Below are 21,059 nucleotides of genomic sequence, written 5' to 3'. Positions count from 1 at the left end.
AAGCCATTGCATTCTGTTGAAAGTTTTCTGTTTATTGCACCGTGATCTATTTTCTTTGCTTGTTGATACTCCAGAGAATTATATAGTTCATATTCATCCATTGTATCCTGCTGCTCTTTTATATTCTACTAGATGAATGCACCTTTCTTTATGTTTAATGTTCTGCACTTATCCAGTCCGAAGTTCATGTTTACATCTTTTGGAAACATAGAAACATAGAAATAGGTGCAGGAGTAGGCCATTCGGCCCTTCGAGCCTGCACCACCATTCAGTATTATCATGGCTGATCATCCAACTCAGAACCCTGTACCAGCCTTCCTTCCATACCCCCTGATCACTTTAGCCACAGGGGCCATATCTAACTCCCTCTTAAGTATAGCCAATGAACTGGCCTCAACTGTTTCCTGTGGCGGAGAATTCCACAGATTCACCACTCTCTGTGTGAAGAAGTTTTTCCTAATCTCGGTCCTAAAAGGCTTCCCCTTTATCCTCAAACTGTGACCCCTCGTTCTGGACTTCCCCAACATTGGGAATAACCTTCCTGCATCTAGCCTGTCCAATTCCTTTAGGATTTTATACGTTTCAATAAGATCCCCCCTCAATCTTCTAAATTCCAACGAGTATAAGCCTAGTCGATGCAGTCTTTCATCATATGAAAGTCCTGTCATCCCAGGAATCAATCTGGTGAACCTTCTTTGTACTCCCTCTATGGCAAGGATGTCTTTCCTCGGATTAGGGGACCAAAACTGCACACAATACTCCAGGTGTGGTCTCACCAAGGCCTTGTACAACTGCAGTAGTACCTCCCTGCTCCTGTACTCGAATCCCCTTGCTATAAATGCCAGCATACCATTCGCCTTTTTCACCGCCTGCTGTACCTGCATGCCCACTTTCAATGACTGGTGTATAATGACACCCAGGTCTCGTTGCACCTCCCCTTTTCCTAATCGGCCACCATTCAGATAATAATCTGTTTTCCTGTTTTTGCCACCGAAGTGGATAATCTCACATTTATCCACGTTAAATTGCATCTGTCATGAATTTGCCCACTCACCTAACCTATCCAAGTCACCCTGCATCCTCTTAGCATCCTCCTCACTGCTAACACTGCCACCCAGCTTCGTGTCATCTGCAAACTTGGAGATGCTGTATTTAATTCCCTCATCTAAGTCATTAATATATATTGTAAACAACTGGGGTCCCAGTACTGAGCCTTTTGAAGATAGTTCTACTATTTGAATTAATTGCTTTAGCTTTACTGATGAAGAAGCGTATAATTCCAAATCCACCATGTCTAGAAGGTCTGTCAAGATATAGTTCATTACATTGTTTCTGATTTGATACCTAATTTTCATCTGAATCAGTAAATTATAGAGTGGGTTAAAGCTAGACAAAACCATAGTGGACTTGAGAACTGCCTCAGAAAATGCCTCAGTGTATTTTGATAACGGTGCGTGTTTGTTTTCGGTTGTTCACACTTAGGGAGATTATAGTACGCCAATGCTACATCACATGTTGTAGGAATTTTATAAGTATTGGGCGCAGTTTATATATATTAAGAACTTCTATTAACCATAAGTGTGGGAAAGAGTCAAATGCCTTTTGGTAGCCGATATAGCCGCATGAAAGCTTTCTGCTTCTCCGCCGGGTTTGATGTGGAATTAGAGTCTATTATCAGTTGTTCTTTACATCCTTTCATACCTTTACAGCACCCTTTCTGCTTTTTTGTAAGTGTTTTGTGGTTACCTAAGTGAGTGGTGATTAGTTGCGAGATACATGATGTTACAATTTTAAATATAGTTTGTAAACAAGTAACAGGGCAATATTTCGATGGGTCATTTGTGATTTCTCCTTTAAGTAAGAGACGTTTTTCTGTCAAAAATTCGGGCACTTCTTCAGGATTTTTAAGAACTTTTCCAGTTGTGGGTATCTTTTATAACCTCTTTCAGAATATCCATTGTAATGTTAGGTATTTCAATTGTGTGTGTGTGTTCTTTTTCCTTCCTATCCAGTTTGTTTCTTGATTGTGTGTCACCCTGTTTGACCAGATATTAGACCAATAATTCATTATCTCGGTGTTTGTTGACAATTCTGTGCTAGGGTTGGTGACATTTTGGCGTGTCAAATTCAGCTTCAATGTCCTGTACAAACCTTTTCCATTGTTTCTGAACCGATAATTCTGTTTTCTTCATCTGATGCATTTTGTGTATCTATTTAGTCTGGTTTTGTATGCTCCAGGCTTTTGTTTTAGCGTATCTATAAACTCTACAGTGATTTTGTTAGGTTAGGTCGCATCTTGTGTGTACCTTATATTTCCTTGGCTTTTCTCTTAACGTTCTTGCTCAGGTTATCCTTTTTATACTCCAATAGGCAAACTATTTCTGCTCTTAAGGTTTCAATTTTGTTTTTTAAATCTCTTCTGCCATTTTGATGTTCTCATTTCATCACTCAGTTTTTGGTTTCTATTAACGAGTGCCTCTGTTTTGGAGCCATTGTACTGCACTGCTGTCAATGCTGCACTGTATGTTATTGTGTGTAGTTCTTCAAATCTTTCAAGTTTTCCTATGATGATGATGATGATGATGAATATTATTATTATCATCATTATTTTTCTCTCTGGCAGTGTGTACCAGGTACTCCCTCAGATCCCCTCTGAGTCTCTCCGCACACCCATCATAAATCTATTTAATTTTATCTATATCTATATGGGGAAAAATTTCCTGCCATTAATCTATTTCCCTCCTGATGTTATAGACTGCAATCGTGTCCCCTCTTCCACTCCAGGGTGAGCAGACCCAGCATTCTTCATAACTGAGACTTTCCAAACTATATCACTGTACAGATGATGAGAACAAAACGGAGCCAAATGGAGAGGCATTCCTCCGAGACTTACCTTGATCTGTCCATTCTTCTGCAGGGTGATCTGCAGCCCGAGGACGCCAATGTTGATCTGGCTAAGGTAGGAGGCGTACTTCATCCCCCGCTCCTCGTTCTTGGCGCTGATGGTGAACGGGGTGACCATGGTGGCATTGCAGACGGAGACTAGCATGTAGGTACATGTGCCCAGGAAGGTATGCATGGCTTTGTCAAAGGTGTAGTAGTGGGGATCGCCGGCCACGTGGCAGGAGGTAAAGCCTGGGGGAAGGGTGTACATAAGAGGTTGAGTTGTAGATTCTTGGAATACCAGAGGCCCAGGTAGAACATTAGCTTCCTTCCAACCATTGTCACACTCCTGAACCTGATGGCCACTCTCACATTCTCTTCCCAGGGGCGCTGCCGTGTTCTTGGAACCTTAATTCTACCATTATTGTCACATTGGCATTTGTTTTTACACTACAGACTTTGCACCGTTCTGTTGATTTTAAGCACAAAAAGGTCTGCAGATGCTAGAAATCTGAAGCAACACACACAAAATGCTGGAGGAACTCAGCAGGTCAGGCAGCATCAATGCAGGGGAATGAACAGTCGACGTCTCAAGCCGAGACCCTTCATCAGGATCAAGAAGGAAGGGGGAAGACACTGGAATAAAAAGATGAGGGGAGGGGAAGGAGGATAGCTTGAAGGTGGTAGGTGAAGCCAAGTGGTGGGAAAGGCTTGAGATGAAGGAATTTGATAGGAGAGCAGAGTGGACCATAGGAGAAAGCAAAGAAGGAAGGGATCCAGGGGGAGATGATAGGCAAGTGAGAAGAGGCAAGAGGCCAGGGTGGGGAATCGAAGAAGGGAGGGTGAGAGAAAAGATTATTTTACCAGAAGGCGAAATCGATGTTCAAGCCATCAGGTTGGATGGAATATATTCCAGATGGAATAATAGGTGTTGCTCCTCCAACCTGAGTGTGGCCTCATTTTGGCACAAGAGAGACGATAGACTGAAATGGGAGTTGGAATTAGAAGGTTTGGCCACTAGGAAGCTCTGCTGGTGGCCAATAAAGCAAAGGTGCAAGACATCATTTCATTTGGGTCCAGACTAATAGGAAGTACTTGTGCCTGTAATGTAATGCGCTTCCTACAGGTGGCAGTATGATACTTCACACAATTAGCTGCTTAAAATCTGGAATCTTAACCTGAACTCTCACTTCTTTAATTGTTGACTAACCAACAATGTATTTCTCTGTAACTTATTTTTACTAAATAACAATTACTTGCTTGAAATTAGGATGAGAATTCCTTGGAGGAAGGGGAATACTATTCTGGAAATCTGTGTCGGAGTTTATGAGGGAAGTTTGCCCTCGTGCAATGCTTTGATTTTGTTCGTACTCGTTGCAATGTGAAGGGCTCCTTCTAATTAGGACACAGTTAGGGGATAAAATTCCCTAAACACCATCCTATCACATCCTCCCAGTGGCAGACAGAGAGGAAAGCTACCTTCACACTGTCCCTTCATACACTCCCAGGGTCAGACACAGAGTGAAGCTCCCTCTACACTGTCCCATCACACACTCCCAGGGTCAGACACAGAGTGAAGCTCCCCCTACCCTGTCCCATCACACACTCCCGGGGTCAGACGCAGAGTGAAGCTCCCTCTACAGTGCCCCATCTCACACTCCCAGGGTTAGACACAGAGTGAAGCTCCCTCTACACTGTCCCATCATACACTCCCAGGGTCAGACACAGAGTGAAGCTCCCTCTACACTGTCCCATCATATACTCCCAGGGTCAGACACAGAGTGAAGCTCCCTCTTCAGTGCCCCATCTCACACTCCCAGGGTCAGACACAGAGTGAAGCTCCCTCTTCAGTGCTCCATCTCACACTCCCAGGGTTAGACACAGAGTGAAGCTCCCTCTACACTGTCCCATCATACACTCCCAGGGTCAGACACAGAGTGAAGCTCCCTCTTCAGTGCCCCATCTCACACTCCCGGGGTCAGACACAGAGTGAAGTTCCCTCTACACTGACCTATCACACACTCCCAGGGTCAGACACAGAGTGAAACTTCTTCTATACTGTCCCATCATACACTCCCAGGGTCAGACACAGAGTGAAGCTCCCCCTTCAGTGCCCCATCTCACACTCCCAGGGTCAGACACAGAGTGAAGCTCCCTCTACACTGTCCCATCACACACTCCCAGGGTTAGACACAGAGTGAAGCTCCCTCTACACCGACCCATCACACACTCCCAGGGTCAGACACAGAGTGAAGCTCCCTCTATACTGTCCCATCACACACTCCCAGGGTCAGACACAGAGTGAAGCTCCCTCTACACTGTCCTATCACACACTCCCAGGGTCAGACACAGAGTGAAGCTCCCTCTACACTGTCCCATCGTACACTCCCAGGGTCAGACACAGAGTGAAGCTCCCTCTACACTGTCCCATCACACACTTCCAGGGTCAGACACAGAGTGAAGCTCCCTCTACACTGTCCCATCACACACTCCCAGCGTTAGACAGAGCGTGAAGCTCCCTCTACACTGTCCCATCACACTCTCCCAGGGTCAGACACAGAGTGAAGCTCCCTCTACACTATCTCATCACACACTCCCAGGGTCAGACACAGAGTGAAGCTCCCTCTACACTGTCCCATCACACACTCCCAGGGTCAGACACAGAGTGAAGCTCCCTCTACACTGTCCCATCATACACTCCCAGGGTCAGACACAGAGTGAAGCTCCCTCTTCAGTGCCCCATCTCACACTCCCAGGGTCAGACACAGAGTGAAGCTCCCTCTTCAGTGCCCCATCTCACACTCCCAGGGTTAGACACAGAGTGAAGCTCCCTCTACACTGTCCCATCATACACTCCCAGGGTCAGACACAGAGTGAAGCTCCCTCTTCAGTGCCCCATCTCACACTCCCAGGGTCAGACACAGAGTGAAGCTCCCTCTTCAGTGCCCCATCTCACACTCCCAGGGTTAGACACAGAGTGAAGCTCCCTCTACACTGTCCCATCATACACTCCCAGGGTCAGACACAGAGTGAAGCTCCCTCTTCAGTGCCCCATCTCACACTCCCGGGGTCAGACACAGAGTGAAGTTCCCTCTACACTGACCTATCACACACTCCCAGGGTCAGACACAGAGTGAAACTTCTTCTGTACTGTCCCATCATACACTCCCAGGGTCAGACACAGAGTGAAACTCCCTCTTCAGTGCCCCATCTCACACTCCCAGGGTCAGACACAGAGTGAAGCTCCCTCTACACTTGTCCCATCACACACTCCCAGGGTTAGACACAGAGTGAAGCTCCCTCTACACCGTCCCATCACACACTCCCAGGGTCAGACACAGAGTGAAGCTCCCTCTACACTGTCCTATCACACACTCCCAGGGTCAGACACAGAGTGAAGCTCCCTCTACACTGTCCTATCACACACTCCCAGGGTCAGACACAGAGTGAAGCTCCCTCTATACTGTCCCATCACACACTCCCAGGGTCAGACACAGAGTGAAGCTCCCTCTACACTGTCCTATCACACACTCCAAGGGTCAGACACAGAGTGAAGCTCCCTCTATACTGTCCCATCACACACTCCCAGGGTTAGACACAGAGTGAAGCTCCCTCTACACCGTCCCATCATACACTCCTAGGGTCAGACACAGAGTGAAGCTCCCTCTACACTGTCCCATCATACACTCCCAGGGTCAGACACAGAGTGAAGCTCCCTCTTCAGTGCCCCATCTCACACTTCCGGGGTCAGACACAGAGTGAAGTTCCCTCTACACTGACCTATCACACACTCCCAGGGTCAGACACAGAGTGAAACTTCTTCTATACTGTTCCAGAGCAGAGAGCAGTACAGGTTAGATACAGAGCATCCTTTACGCCTCATATTGTCCCTTCATTATCCCACGGCATGAGCAGTAATGTTTCAAGCACAGAATCAGACAGTCAAGATATAACCGGTGGTGAATCTGAAGCCAACTTGCTGTGTTTGGAGAATTAATTACTGCTCCACTTACCTAATGTGTGACAGTCCAGGACCCCGTCTTGTACCTCGCACTTCTCCAAGATCCCGCACTGCCATTGCTCGCAGGTTATGTTGTTGGGGCCGGTACAAGTGCAGCGCTCTGTACAGTTCATGTTGGTGAACCAGCTCTCTCCCATCTGTCAGACAACAACAGGAATGCAGGTCCTTTCAGTACTGTCTTTCCTCTTGCTACTTTCCCCTGGGTCTGATCTCCCATTGCCACCTGCACCCTCCCATCTCCCTCTGTGATCACTGACCAGTTTGGCTTCTGGACGGTGTTAGAATCTTTGCCCTTGCTTTCAGATCCTCGCCTTGTCCTTGAATGAGCATTAAATCACCCTTGAATCACAGGGAAGTTGCACCAACATCTTTACTTTCTTAGTAGGTTAAGTCAAAGTCAGTATTTAAATTTTAAACTAAATTTATTCTCAAAGTACATATATGTCACCGCATTAAAACCTGAGATTCATTTTCCTGCAGGCATAATCAGCAAATCTATAGTATAGTAACTATACAGGATCAATGAAAGATCAACCAGAGTGCAGAAGACAACAAACTGTGCAAATCCAAATATAAGTAAATAATAATAAATAACGAGAACATGAGACAATGAGGTAAATAGTCCTTAAAGTGAGATCATTGGTTGTGGGAATATTTCAATGGACTTGTAAGTGAGTGTAATTATCCTCATTTGTTCAAGAGCCTGATGGTTGAGAGGTAGTGACTGCTCTTGAATCTGGTGGTACAAGTCCTGAGGCTCTTGTACCTCCTACCTGACGGCAGCAGTGAGAAAAGAGCATGGCCTGGGTGGTGAGGATCTCTGATGAGGATGCTGCTTTCCTGTGACAACGTTTCATGTAGACGTGCTTGATGGTTGGGAGGGCTTTACCTGTGTTGGGCTGGGCCGAATCCACTGCCTTTTTTGTAGTATTTTCCATTCAAGGGATTTGGTATTTCTATACAAGTCCGTGATGCAGCCAGTCAATACACTCTCCACTGCACATCTATAGAAGTTTGTCAAAGGCCCGGCCTGTCACTGAACATTCTAACAAACTCCTAATTAGATCACGGTCTGGTACAGTAACTTGTATGTGTAGGAACCTATGATCTTTAGGAAGTTGTAGACTGAACACAATACGTCATGGGCATATCACTTCTCAATTGCAGGATTTCCATTTCTAGTTCTACTGTTTGTAATTTTGCCTTTGGATTTTGGTTGTATTGTCCTGTTTATTTTGAGTCTGAGTTAATTCTAGACTTTACTCTACATTTGGGTTCACCACCATCCATAGCTCTTTTGTTACAGTTCCTAAATGTAAAATTTATGTATAATTTATATATACTTGTGAATACTGCATATCAGAATCAGAATCAGGTTAAATATCACCGGCATATGTCATGAAATTTGTTTTCTGTATGCCAGCAATACAATGCAATACATAATAATAGAGAAAGATGGAATTACAGTAAATGTATAGTATTTAAATTATATTGGTTGTGCCAAAATTGATATAAAATTAGTGAGGTAGTGTTCATGGGTTCAGTGACCATTGTCTTCAGGCTCCTGTACCTCCTTCCTGATGGTAGCAATGAGAAGAGGGCATGTCCTGGGTGATGGGGTCCTTAATGATGGATGCTGCCTTTTTGAGGCACCGCTCCTTGAAGATGTCCTGGATACTATGGAGGCTAGTGCCCATGATGGAGCTGACTGAGTTTACAACTCTCTGCAGCTTACTTCGACCCTGAGCAGTAGCCCCCTGCCCCCCCCCACCCCACACCGGACACTGATGCAGCCAGTTCGAATGCTCTCCACACTACATCTGTAGAAATTTGTGAGTGTCTTTGGTGACAATCCAAATCTCCTCAAACCCCTAATGTTGTGCCTTCTTTGTAACTGCATCGATATGCCTGTGATGTAGTTGCAAGTTTTCCATTCCACCTTTGCATTCATGGAGTTGTGCAATGGCAGTAGACCCGACTTTCACTTCAGAAAGCCGCAGACGAAGGGTTGGTAAATTGTTGTGGTGTAGACCCTGGGTAGGGTCACTGTTCCGGAGACCCGGGTTGGATCCCGGGTAGGGTCACTGTTCCGGAGACCCGGGTTGGATCCCGGGTAGGGTCACTGTTCCGGAGACCCGATTGGATCCCGGGGTAGGGTCACTGTTCTGGAGACCGGGATTGGATCCCAGATAGGGTCACTGTTCTGGAGACCCTGATTGGATCCCGGATAGGGTCACTGTTCCCGAGACCCGGGTTGGATCCCGACTGTGTGTGTGTGTGTGTGTGTGTGTGTGTGTGTGTTAATTGGCCACTATAAATTGTCCCTCTGGTATGCTGGTGAGGGGTAGAAACTGGGGAAGTGGGATTGGTATGATAGTGTGCCTGACAGTAAATAGGTACTCGATAGGCAGAAAGCCCTGTTGACTACATGTGTCCAGGGAATTGTGAAAGGGCAAATTGGTTCATTACTGAGCCATGCACCAAACTACAGTTAACATCTTTGTATTGCATGCCATCCATACAGATCAGATCATTATACAATGCACTGAGGTAGAACAAGAGGGTGAACCCTCTCAAGGCGGAAGGTCCTGATGGAGTACCTGGTAAGGCTCTGAAAACCTGTACCAACCAACTGGTGGGAGTATTCAAGGACATTTTCAGCCTCTCACTGCTACAGGCTGAAGTTCCCACTTGCTTCAAAAAGGCAACAATTATACCTAAGAAGAATAATGTCAGCTGCCTTAATGACTATTGCACTAACACTCACACCTACAGTGATGAAATGTTTTGACAGATTGGTCATGATGTGCCAACTAGTGGAGTGGTGTCAAAGCAACAACCTGGCACTCAACATCAGTAAAATGAAAGAGCTGATTGTGGACTTTAGGAAGGTTAAGACGAAGGAACACATACTGATCCTCATGGAGGGATCAGAAGTGGAGAGAGTGAGCAGTTTCAAGTTCCTGGGTGTCAAGATCTCTGAGGATCTAACCTGGTCCCAACATATCGATGTAGTTATAAAGAAGGCAAGACAGTGACTATATTTCATTAGGCATTTGAAGAGATTTGGCATGTCAAGTACACTCAAAAACTTCTATAGTTGTACTGTGGAGAGCATTCTGACAGGCTGCACCACTGTTTAGTATGGAGGGGCTACTGCACAGGACCGAAAGAAGCTGCAGAAGGTTGTAAATCTAGTCAGCTCCATCTTGGGTACTAGCCTACAAAGTACCCAGGACATCTTCAAGGAGCGGTGTCTCAGAAAGGCAGCGTCCATTATTAAGGACGTCCAGCACCCAGGGCATGCCCTTTTCTCACTGTTTCCATCAGGTAGGAGGTACAGAAGCCTGAAGGCACACACTCAGCGATTCAGGAACAGCTTCTTCCCCTCTGCCATCCGATTCCTAAATGGATATTGAACCCTTGAACACTACTTCACTTTTTTAATACATATTATTTCTGGGTTTTTTTGCATGATTTTTTTATCCATTCAATATACATATACTGTAACTTATTTATTTATTTATTTATTATTGTTTTATTTTGTTTTTTCTTCTATATTATGTATTGCATTGAACTGCTGCTGCTAAGTTAACAAATTTCACAACGCATGCCGGTGATAATAAACCTGATTCTGATTCTGAGAAAAGATCAAACCATAAAATGTTACTGTTACGGAGGAAGTGCAGTGTAGGCAGAGAAAATGGTGTAAGGACCTCAAGTCTGCCTTATCGTACTAGGGGACCATTCAATAGTCTGACAACGGTGAGATGGAGTTTTCCCTTCAGGCTAGCGGTCACTGATTTCTGGCACTCGTACCTTTTGCCTGATGGGAGGTGTAGTCTATGAACCTTGTTGGTTTAACTCTTCCACCTCAAAGTCCCATTCTGGTTAAACTCTGCAGCACCTTCCTGGGAGTGACGTCTCCCTCCCCGAGGAGCGAGGGTCCAGACTGAGGGTCAGCAGATGTAGTGCTACTGAGCAGTAACTCTCACCCTTCCAGCTACAAACCTCCCCCGCTAACTAACCCCCCCCCCGCTCCAAACCCTCCACCCGAGTTCAGTTGCACTCACCTGGTGGTAGTTCCTCTCGGGGTCGACGCAGCCGCACTGTTCAAATGGTACGCACCTGTCCCCGCTCAGCACGTGGCCGGGATCGCAGGCACAGCCCTCGACGCAGGGGTGGGTGCAGTCGTTGGGGGCCGACAGGTCAGTGCAGGACGCAGGGCATGCGTTGCTGCAGGACTCATAGTGACTGCCCGCCGGACAGCTGAGAGCTGTGGGGACAGAGGAAAATCAGTGCAAGGTACTGCAATTGGCTTGTTATTGTCTCATGAAAAGCTTCAACAACCCACAAGGTTCCTTAAGGTTGACATAGCTCCCACAGCCAATGACATGTACCTCAAATAGCCTGGGACGGCCAAGTCCAGCTCCTGGACTTCACATGTGGCTTATCCGTTCAAGCCCGGCAGAACCATTTCTAATGACAGGAGAAGGGGTGAAGGCACCTCACTGGTGCTTTAAAAACAGCTCCTTTGGGCAGATGGGGCTCATCAGCTGAGGTTGGCAGCTCATCTAGGAGAAGGAAAACTCTGATCTCAAATCCCGCTGCCTTACAGCTGTACCCACTCATGGGGAAGGCTTGGGGAGTAAACCCCGAGGGAAAAATCCAGAGCTGGAGTCCCTAAGGCAGTCCTACATTGAGTTCAATGCTGAATGGCAACTCCTGTGACGCTGCTGGTGCCAAACTGTATCGTTCTGCCGTTCCTTTGGGTTCACCAGAGGCGTGGAGAGGGGAGCCTGCTCTCTGTATTGTACTGACCTGGCTTGTGTACCTAGATCAGGGTCATGTGAAGCCATGGGATCAGGTAGTGGATGGTCGTACGAGCAGCCGGTGCAGATCACAAGTCCTGGTTATGTGACCACTGACGACAAGCAGACAGTCTCTGAAGAGTATTGATAATGGCTGGGGTTACCCGTCTTGTAAAGACACTGCCCAGGAGAAGGCAATGGCAAACCATGTATAGAAAAATTTGCCAATACCCATGATTGCCCACGTCATACAACATGGCACATAGCAGCAGAACTTTATGGTGTAATATGCAGGAAATGGGAGGATATGGTAGGGGCTTGGATTGGCACCATGGTTTACACCGACGCGGTGAACTGAAGGGCTGTTCCTCTGCTCTACTGTTCCACGTTTCACGGTCTACGATTTGACACTGTATCAGAAGGAGGGTCTGCCAACACTCCCCAAAACAGCTGCGAGCATGGTCCAGCTACTCACGGCAGAAGGTCTTGTTCCGCCAGCTGACAGAAACACCAGCCTGGGCGCAGGCATCTGCATAGGCCTGCAGGGCAAAGCACAGAGATACCACCTCGTCGTGCGGTCCGCATGACACGTCGTACACACAGTCCTTGAAGTACTGCTCCACAGGAACGCGTTTATTGCACACACGGAAAGGACCTTTGAAACAGAATCGAAAGTAAGTGCTCGAAAAATAATAAACACGCTTGTCGCATTAACAGTAAAGTAATCTGTTTGCTGTGCTCATGGGAGGGGCCCGTAGAGATAAGACTCAAAATTAAACGCACCCTGCTGAGCTGCCTCAAGAGGGGAGTCATTAATGGCATAAAATATCCCGGGACAAATGTTTAATTCCTAACTGGTTATGAGAGTATATCCCAACGACCCAGGCATTGGCTGAGTCAGTAGTGTCTCATTCCCGTAGGATTGAGTCAGTGTACCCCAAGGTTTAGTTTAGGATCCTCACTCTTTGCGACATACCTTGTCAGGGACCTGCAGATGCACACTCAGCATTTTAGGAACAGCCTCTTGCCCTTTGCCATCGGGTTACTGAGTGGTCCATGAACCGATGGACACTACCTCCCTGTTCCCTTTTTGCTCTATTTATTTAGAACGTAGAAGAGTACAGCACAGGAACAGGCCATTTGGCCCACAATGTTGTGCCGAGCCAGCTAAAAAACAAATCAAAACACCCACACTCCTACCCACATCATGTCCATAGCCCTCCATCTTTCTTACATCCATGTGCCCACCCAAACGTCTCTTAAAAGCCTCTAATGTATTTATTTGCCTCTACCACCATTCCAGTCATCAACCATTCTCTGAGTAAAAAAACTTACCCCTCACATCCCCTTTGAACCTGCCCCCTCTCACCTTCAATGAATGTCCTCTGGTATTAGACATTTCTACCCTGGGAAACAGATACTCTGTTTACTCTATCTATGCCTCTTATAATTCTATAAACCTCTATCAGATCTCCCCTCAGATTCAGCTCCAGAGAAAGCAATCCAAGTTCATCCAGCCTCTCCTGACAGCACATGTCCTCTAAACCAGGAATAGGAAGGATGCAATCACACTGATGGACCCCCCCCCCCCCGCCAGTAGCCACTGGGACATTGAGGTACAGATACTTAATCAGATTAAACAGTACAGTAACTTGTTGTATTTTTGTATGTCTTGCATTGTACTGCTGCTACAAAACAACAAATTTCATGACATATGTCCATGAGTTTAACCCTGATTCCGATTTCCTACTGGAATGAGTCAACGCATCCCAATGGTTCCCGAGTGCCACATTTCTTTAGGTTCGCGTCAGCGTGAGGACCCTGTAAGATGGAGTCACTGGTTCCAGTGACCCCATCTGTCGAACACCCGCGGGCTAGACGAGGCCCACGTCCCCACTACCATCACCGGCACTGCTCCCGATCTCCCACCTTTTGGGTCTTTGATGAATCCGCAGCTCCAGGGCTCCTTGAATTTGTCGTTGTCACAGTCTGGAGGGGATCTGTCGTGTGTGCACCTGAAAACAACACAGGGAAAACAGTGTTAGAAGCTTTGGGACATGATGGGTGCACATGTTGAAGGGGACTTCGCATGGGACACTCAATGGACATTTGGCTCCCAACCACCAATCAGATCGTGACCATTCCCAACAAGGGCACCAGAGGTTTTTGCGGACCTGGGCGACCTCTTCCAGTTCACCGGTGAAACAGTTTAAGTCTCCTGTTCTCATGTCTTGTTCTGCCTTTTCAAGGTGGCAGGGGTCCTGTCGGAGTCCGTGATCTGCAGCTGCGCTCAAACTGTGGCTCTGCATGGCGTTGGCTCTCACTCTCGGAACTCGCCTTGTGAACTGGAAGGCGTGCGCTCTCGGGGTGCAGTCCTTTGGATGACCCAGCTTCTTGCCAGTGTCACTGACTGAAGTGTCCCGGGAGATTGTAACATTGAGACAGCAGTGTATGCCACTGTCGAAAGAAGGCCCTTCAGTCAGGAAAACTCGAATGAGCGTCTCCCTCTTGCTGAGGCAGGAGCAATATCTCTCTCCCTCACCAGAGAGAGAAAGAGAGAGAGGTGTCGTAGTGTTGGGATAGACAGTAGTTTCTGATGGACTCTAGATCACGGTCTTTAGGGGCTTTGTTATTGCTTGTATGGTGGGTGGTGGTGGGGGCGCTGATGGTTTTGTTGGTGCAAGTGGGGGGAGGGGGAGGGTTGATGATTTTGCTTGTGCGTGGGAGGGGGCGAAGTCTTTGGGGTATGTCATTCATACTTTGGGGTTTTTCTTCTGTTTTGTGGACGTCTGTGAAGAGTAAGAATTTCAGGTTGTATACTGTATACATTCTCTGATGTTAAGTGGAACCATTGAACCATTGAAGAGAGATTGTAACCACTTCCCTTGACAACTCCCCCATCAGTAATATGCTGGGATGCAAACCCACAGTTTGCTGAAAGTAGCCCACAAATCTTCAGTGGTTACAATGTCCCTTGTTGCAAATAGTCACTATCTGACTGGTGGTTAGAACTGAATAGGACTTCATTGTCATTGTTCAAGGCAATGAGATGGTGGTGCTACTCCAGTCCGTGAAAACAGATATTTACAATGCATGCAGTATAGCTCAATTTTAAAAAAGTGACTTTAATAGTCCATAGCACTCAAAGACCATTGGTAAGCCAGAGTGCAGCATTACTCAGCTGCACAACAGCCCTCGGGAAGAAGCTGTTTTTCAGTTTCACTGTCTTGGCTAAGATGTTTCTGTATCTCCTGCCATCTGGCAGGAGATTGAACAGACAGTGTCCAGGATGGGATGGGTCTTAAATGATATTACGAGTGCACAGTAGGCATTGATAGTTGTAGATTGTCTCCGGATCTGGTAACTGTGTCCTGGTGATGTGTTGAGCTGTCTTAATCACCCATTGGAGTGCTTTGTGATCTGTCTTGTTGCAGCTAGAGTCCCACACGGTCATTCCGTATGTCAGTATGCTCTCTACCTCACATCGATAAAAGTTGGCTAGCAATTTTTGGGGCAGATTAGCTCTCCTTAAGCAGCTCAGATAATATAATCACGATAGTGCCTTCTCCACTATTACGGTTGTGTTGACGGACCAAAAGAGACATTATTGGGGACCTATGTATGAGGGTTGGGTGGCAGAGCAGAGGTACGTCTCTACCAAAGGAGGTGTAAGGTGCTCCTTTCCTCCACCTGTCTGCAGGTCACTCTTGGGCAAGGTGTAGAATCTGCTTGGCCACCCCCCACCCCCATCCCGACCAGGGTCACATGGGAGCAGGCAGTGGATGGCCGTACGAGCAGCCAGCGAGGCCAAGTCACTGGGTGTTTTTAAGGCAGAGGTTGACAGATTCTAGATTAACCAGGGCATGAAGGGATACGGGGAGAAGGCAGGAGGTTGTGGCTGAGAGCGAAAATGGATCAGCCGTGATGAAATGGTGGAGCAGACCCGATGGGCCGAATGGCCTCATTCTGTTCCTATACCTCATGGTCTTATGTCACGTTCTGGTTACGTGACCGCTGATGCCAGGCAGACAATCTCTGAAGGGTATTGATAATGACTGGGGGGTCACCCGTCTTGTAAAGACACTGCCCAGAAGAAGACAATGGCAAACCACTTCTGCAGAAAAATTTGCCGAGAACAGCCATGATTGCCCACATCATACAACACGGCACGAAATGATGATGATGGTGAACAATAATAAAGAAATTTGAAATTGAGTACTGGGAGAAATGCTTTCCCTGCCCGGAAAAGGCAGAATAATTCAGCCAAAGCTAAAGATTTGAGAGTGGAATTGAGATGTCTCGCACGTCACACGACACGGCACATAGTGATATGACAAGGTACTTTCAGACTGTATTAGGGACCTGTGTATGAGAGATTTCAGTAACACAGAGCTGGGCTCTGTCACATCAGTCAGTTTGATTTATAGTCACATACACCAGGGTGCAATGAAACCCCTTGCTTGTGTGAAGCTGAATGATTAAACAGAGTTCATGGTAATAATTTGTACAGCAATAAACTCAACGACGATCACAAAACAGCAGAACGGTGCTGAGATTATGGTGCAATCTGTAGTGGGAAAAGAAAAGCTAAAGTGACGATAACGAAGGATGTAGATTTAAGAGTCTGAGAACATGGCAGCGCCATTGGGAAGCGGATGTGAGGGAGGTGGCCGGTTCAGGACTCTGATGCAGCAGGGAAGAAGCTGTTCTTGAGTCTCGATCATTGTCATCATTATGTGCCATGGGTGATCAGGGTCTTTCCATGACCATGATTGTTCTTGGAAAATTGCTCTACAGGAGTGGTTTGCCATTGCCTTCTTCTGAGCAGAGTCTTTACAAGAGGGGTGACCCCAGCCATTATAAATAATCTTCGGAGATTGTCTGTGTGACGTCAGTGGTCACATAACCAGGACTTGTGATATGCACCGGCTGCTCCCATGTCCTTACGTGACCCTGATCGGTGGGGTGGGGTGGGGGGGGGCGGGCAGCTAAACAGGTGGCACACCTTTCCCAAGGGTGACCCGCAGGCTAGCGGAGGAAGGAGCTCCTGACACCTCCTCTGGTAGAGACGCATCTCCACCCCGCCACCTATGAGTCTGGGTATCTGGCCATTCAAGCTCCTTTGGCCAAGATGCATTCTGCAGATGCTGGAAATCTGAAACAGCACACACAAACTGCTCAGCAAGGTCAGACAGCATCCAGGAGGGGAATGAGCAGTCGACGTTTTGGGCCATGACCCTTCATCAGGACTGGTGATACTGTGAGTCTTCTTGAAGCAGCCCTCTGTGAAGATGGACTGAGTTATGTTTATCGCTCTCTGCAGGTTCACACAGTCCAGTTGCTGCCCCTGGCTGAGATGGCCATTGTCACAATACTTTCTATGGTACATCTATTTCCTAAAGTTGGCATTGCTGGTGGAGGTAGTGGGGACAAGTTCCCATTACCTGTTGAATGCTCCTAATGGTGTGCACTTCAAATAGCCTCTGACAACCAGGTCCTGCTCCTGGCCTTCATGTGTGGCTTAGCTACGAAGCCCGGTGCAATTGTTTCCAGTGACAGGAGAAGGGGCAAAGGTGGGTTACTGGCGATACAATTTGGCACCAGTGGCATCACAGGAGTTGCCTGTCAGCGTTGAACTCAGCGTAGGACTGCCTTAGAGACCCCAGCTCTGGATTTTTCTCTCTGAGTTTACTCCTGAAGCCTTTCTCTTGTGTGGGAATAGCCGCAAGGTAGCAGAGGTTTGAGATCAGAGATTTCCGTCTCCTGGATGAGCTGCTAATCCAGGCTGACGAGCCCCATCTGACTGGTTTTAAGGCGCCTGTAACCCGCCTTTGCCCCTTCTATTGGCAGGATCTGTGGAATCCGTTGCCATAGGCGGCTGTGGAGGTCAAGTATTTAAGGCAGAGGCTGATAGATTCTTAAATAGTCAGGGCATGAAGGGATTCAGGGAGAAAGCAAGAGGTTGGGGCTGAGAGGGAAATGGATCAGCCATGATGAAATGGCGGAACAGACTTGATGGGCCAAATGGCCTAATTCTGCTCCTATATCTTATGGTCTTAATTAAGCAGTAAAGCTTCTGAAGGTTACTGGGTAGATCATTGCCTGTAATTTTTCTTTGAGCTCAGGGTGATGGACAGATCTAGTGGAGGACCTTCAATCCACACAACGAGGAGGCGGGCTTCTTATATTTATTAGGAGTCCTAAAAGCATCTGGATTTGAGAATGCAGCATCTGCCAGGCTGATCTCTGATAAGTAAATTAAAAACTGCACTTACTGTGTAGAGGTTCCTGGCACCAGCCAGCTGGCTCCAAAATCTTCAAAGCTGCCAGCGTCCTGACCGTCAGGCGTGCGTTTGTCATCGGATGTGATCCCATTGTAGTTTCCTGCATTCACAGCATAGTAAGATATCAAATGCTACGGGAGATGGTCATTTGGCCCTTTCAGTCTGTCCTATCCACTTCACTGCAGTTTGTAATACTTTATCCCGCAGTCTGACATTGTGTTTATTTATTGAGTCACACCGCGCCGCCCAGCAACTGTCCCCCATCCACCCCCACCCCACCCCGATATAACCCTAGCCTAGTCACAGGACTATTTACAATTAGCCTGCCAATCGGTACGTCCTTGGATTGTAGCTGGAAACCGGAGCACCGAGAGTCACGGGGAGAACGTACAATTTCCTTACAGACAGTGGCGGGAATTGAACCCAGTGCTGTAAAGCATCGCACTGCCGTACCTTGTACTACTTCAGTGCACCTTTATTGTGAATTGGTTCATAAGGATTGTATGCACAACATCTAGTTCATCATGAACACAAAAGATGTTGTATATTCTGTCTGGTTAGCCCCAACCTGATGGCATGAATATTGATTTCTCTAACTTCAGGGAATTTCTGCCCCTTCCACCCCGACCCCGCACCTTCTGTCTTTTTTCCATTCCCCATTCTGGTTCCCCTCTCAACCCTTCTCTTCTCCCTCTGGTGCCCCTCCTCCTTCCCTTTCTCCCATTGTCCACTCTCCTCTCCTATCAGATTTCTTTTTCTTCATCCCTTCAACTCTTCCACCTATCACCTCACAGCTTCTTACTTCGCTAACCCCTCCCACACTCAAACTTCCCTCTCACTTGGTCCTACCTATCACCTGCCAGTTTGTCCTCTACCCCTCCCCCTCCCCCACCTTCTTATTCTCGTTTCTGCCTCCTTCCTTTCCAGTCCTGAAGAAGGATCTCAGGCCAAGACTTCGACTGGTTATTCCCCTCCGTAGGTGCTGCCTGACCTGCCGAGTTCCTCCAGTACTCTGTGTGTGTTGCTTACCTTTTTCTTTGAACCTCGGTACGTGTTACAATAATAAATCAAGAAACTACAGAGAGTTGTGGACACAGCGTGGTATATCACAGAAACCAGTCTCCTCTCTGTGGATTCTGTCTACACTTCCCGCTACCTCAGTAGATCAGCCAGCCTAATCAAAGACCTCACCCACCCCGGACAGTTTCTCTTCTCCCCTTTCCCATCGGGCAGAAGATACAAAAGCCTGAAAGCACAAACCACCAGGCTCAAGGACAGTTCTACCCCACTTTTACAAGAGAACTGAACAGTCCCCTAGTATTATAAGATAAGAACATAAGATTCCACAGATTCACCACTTTCTGGCTAAAGAAATTCCACCTCATCTGTGTTCAAAATGGACGTCTCTCTATTCTGAGTCCTACACTCCCCCACCATAGGAAACATCCTCTCTTTGGGCCAGGGGTTCCCAACCTGGGGTCCACAGAACCCTTGCTTAATGGTGGGGCCCATGACATAAACAAGGTCAGGACCCCCTGGTCTAGGCCTTTCAATATTTGATAGGTTTCAATGAGATCCCCTCTCATTCTAAGTTCCAGTGAAAACAGGCCCAGGACCATCAAATACTCCTCATATGACAAGCTTTTCATTCTCAGAGTCATTCTTGCAAATTTTCTCTGAACCCTCTCCAACGTCAGCACATCCTTTGTTCCAAACCTGCTTACAGAGGGGTTCCAAACCTGCTCACAGTACTCCAAGTAAGGCCTTGCCAGTGCCTTATAAAGCCTCAGCCTTGCATCCTTGCTTTTGGGCTCAAAGCTAAAGGATGTGCTCGCATTAGAGAAGTTTATGAGAAAGATCCCAGAAATTTGTGACCCCAGCCATTACCAATACTCTTCAGAGATTGCCCGCCTGGCACCAGTGGTCGCAAAACCAGGACTTGTGATAGGATGTAGTTTTGAGGTTTTATAAAGTACTGCTGAGGCCTCACTTGGAGTATTGTGAACAGTTCTGGGCCCTTTATCCAAGAAAGGATGTGCTGAAACTGGAGACGGTTCACGAGTATAATCCTGGGAATGAAAAGGTTAATGTATGAGGAGCATTTAATGGCTCTAGCTCTGTACTTATGGGAGTTTAGAAGAATGAAAGGGGATCTCTTTGAGACCTAAAATATATTGAAAAGCCTGAATAGAGTGGATGTGGAGAAGATATTTCCCATAGTGGAGGAGTCTAGGACCAGAGTACACAGTCTCAGAACAGAGAGATGACCATTTAGAACAGAGGTAAGAAGCAATTACTTTAGCCAGAGGGTGAAGAAATTAGGAATTCATTGTGATAGATGGCTGTAGAGGCCAAGTTATTGTGTATATTTAAAGCGGAGGTTAACAGGTTCTGGATTAATAAGGGCATCAGAGGTTACGGGGAGAAAGCAGGAGAATGGGTTTGAGAGGGATAATAAATCAGCCATGATGGAATGGTGGAGCAGACTCGATGGTCTAATTCTGCTCCAATTTCTTATGGTCTTTTGGCAATAAGCATGGCAGAAGACCATAAAGAATTTCAGGGTTGTATGTGGTGCCATGTAGTCTGAACTTTGGCTTTGAACTGTTGTGATTTAACCCTTCGGCAAAGCGGCAGGTGGGAGGGCACATTTGCCCACGAAGCTTACCACAGAGACCACAGAGGTGTCCCGCGTAGGATGATGGGACGGTGAGGTCAACACGGTGGTTCCCGTCATAGCGCACCCTCAGGCCGAACGCAGTCTCCAGTGAGACATAGCCCCCACTGATGCGGATCTGCAGCTTGTCTTCCAGAAAGATGGGGGGGTGCACCAACTTCCCTTCCACCTGTAGGAGTCAGGGTTGAAGAACACCATTAGATTTCAAGACAGGGGAAATACTGGAACACTCAGCAGGTCGGGCAGCTTCCATAACGGGGGGTACAGCCAATGCTCCCTCTCAGAGAGTGAACAGTACTGTGAAAATGTCTTGGGCTCTTATATATCAACGTGGAGTGGAGAGCGAGTTTGTAAATCTGGCAGGAGCAAAGGATGTTGGGAAT

General features: G+C 47.1%; 1 protein-coding gene across 1 annotated transcript in view; it reads right to left on the bottom strand.

The window, feature by feature from the left end:
• The window catches only part of LOC134346937 (zonadhesin-like), a 153,685-nt gene that overhangs the window by 57,438 nt on the left and 75,188 nt on the right, over positions 1 to 21,059 (bottom strand). The window contains exons 20-26 of the mRNA XM_063048811.1: positions 20,668 to 20,845; positions 17,991 to 18,099; positions 13,645 to 13,730; positions 12,191 to 12,370; positions 10,978 to 11,180; positions 6,897 to 7,041; positions 2,894 to 3,135 (exon numbers count right to left, since the gene is read on the bottom strand). Of these exons, the coding sequence (XP_062904881.1) occupies positions 2,894 to 3,135; positions 6,897 to 7,041; positions 10,978 to 11,180; positions 12,191 to 12,370; positions 13,645 to 13,730; positions 17,991 to 18,099; positions 20,668 to 20,845 (1,143 nt within the window). The remainder of the gene's footprint in view (positions 1 to 2,893; positions 3,136 to 6,896; positions 7,042 to 10,977; positions 11,181 to 12,190; positions 12,371 to 13,644; positions 13,731 to 17,990; positions 18,100 to 20,667; positions 20,846 to 21,059) is intronic.

Source organism: Mobula hypostoma, chromosome 5, assembly GCF_963921235.1.
Source record: "Mobula hypostoma chromosome 5, sMobHyp1.1, whole genome shotgun sequence".
Taxonomy (NCBI): domain Eukaryota; kingdom Metazoa; phylum Chordata; class Chondrichthyes; order Myliobatiformes; family Myliobatidae; genus Mobula; species Mobula hypostoma.
Note: the sequence above shows the minus strand (reverse complement) of the source record. Positions and strands in the feature narration are given on the sequence as shown.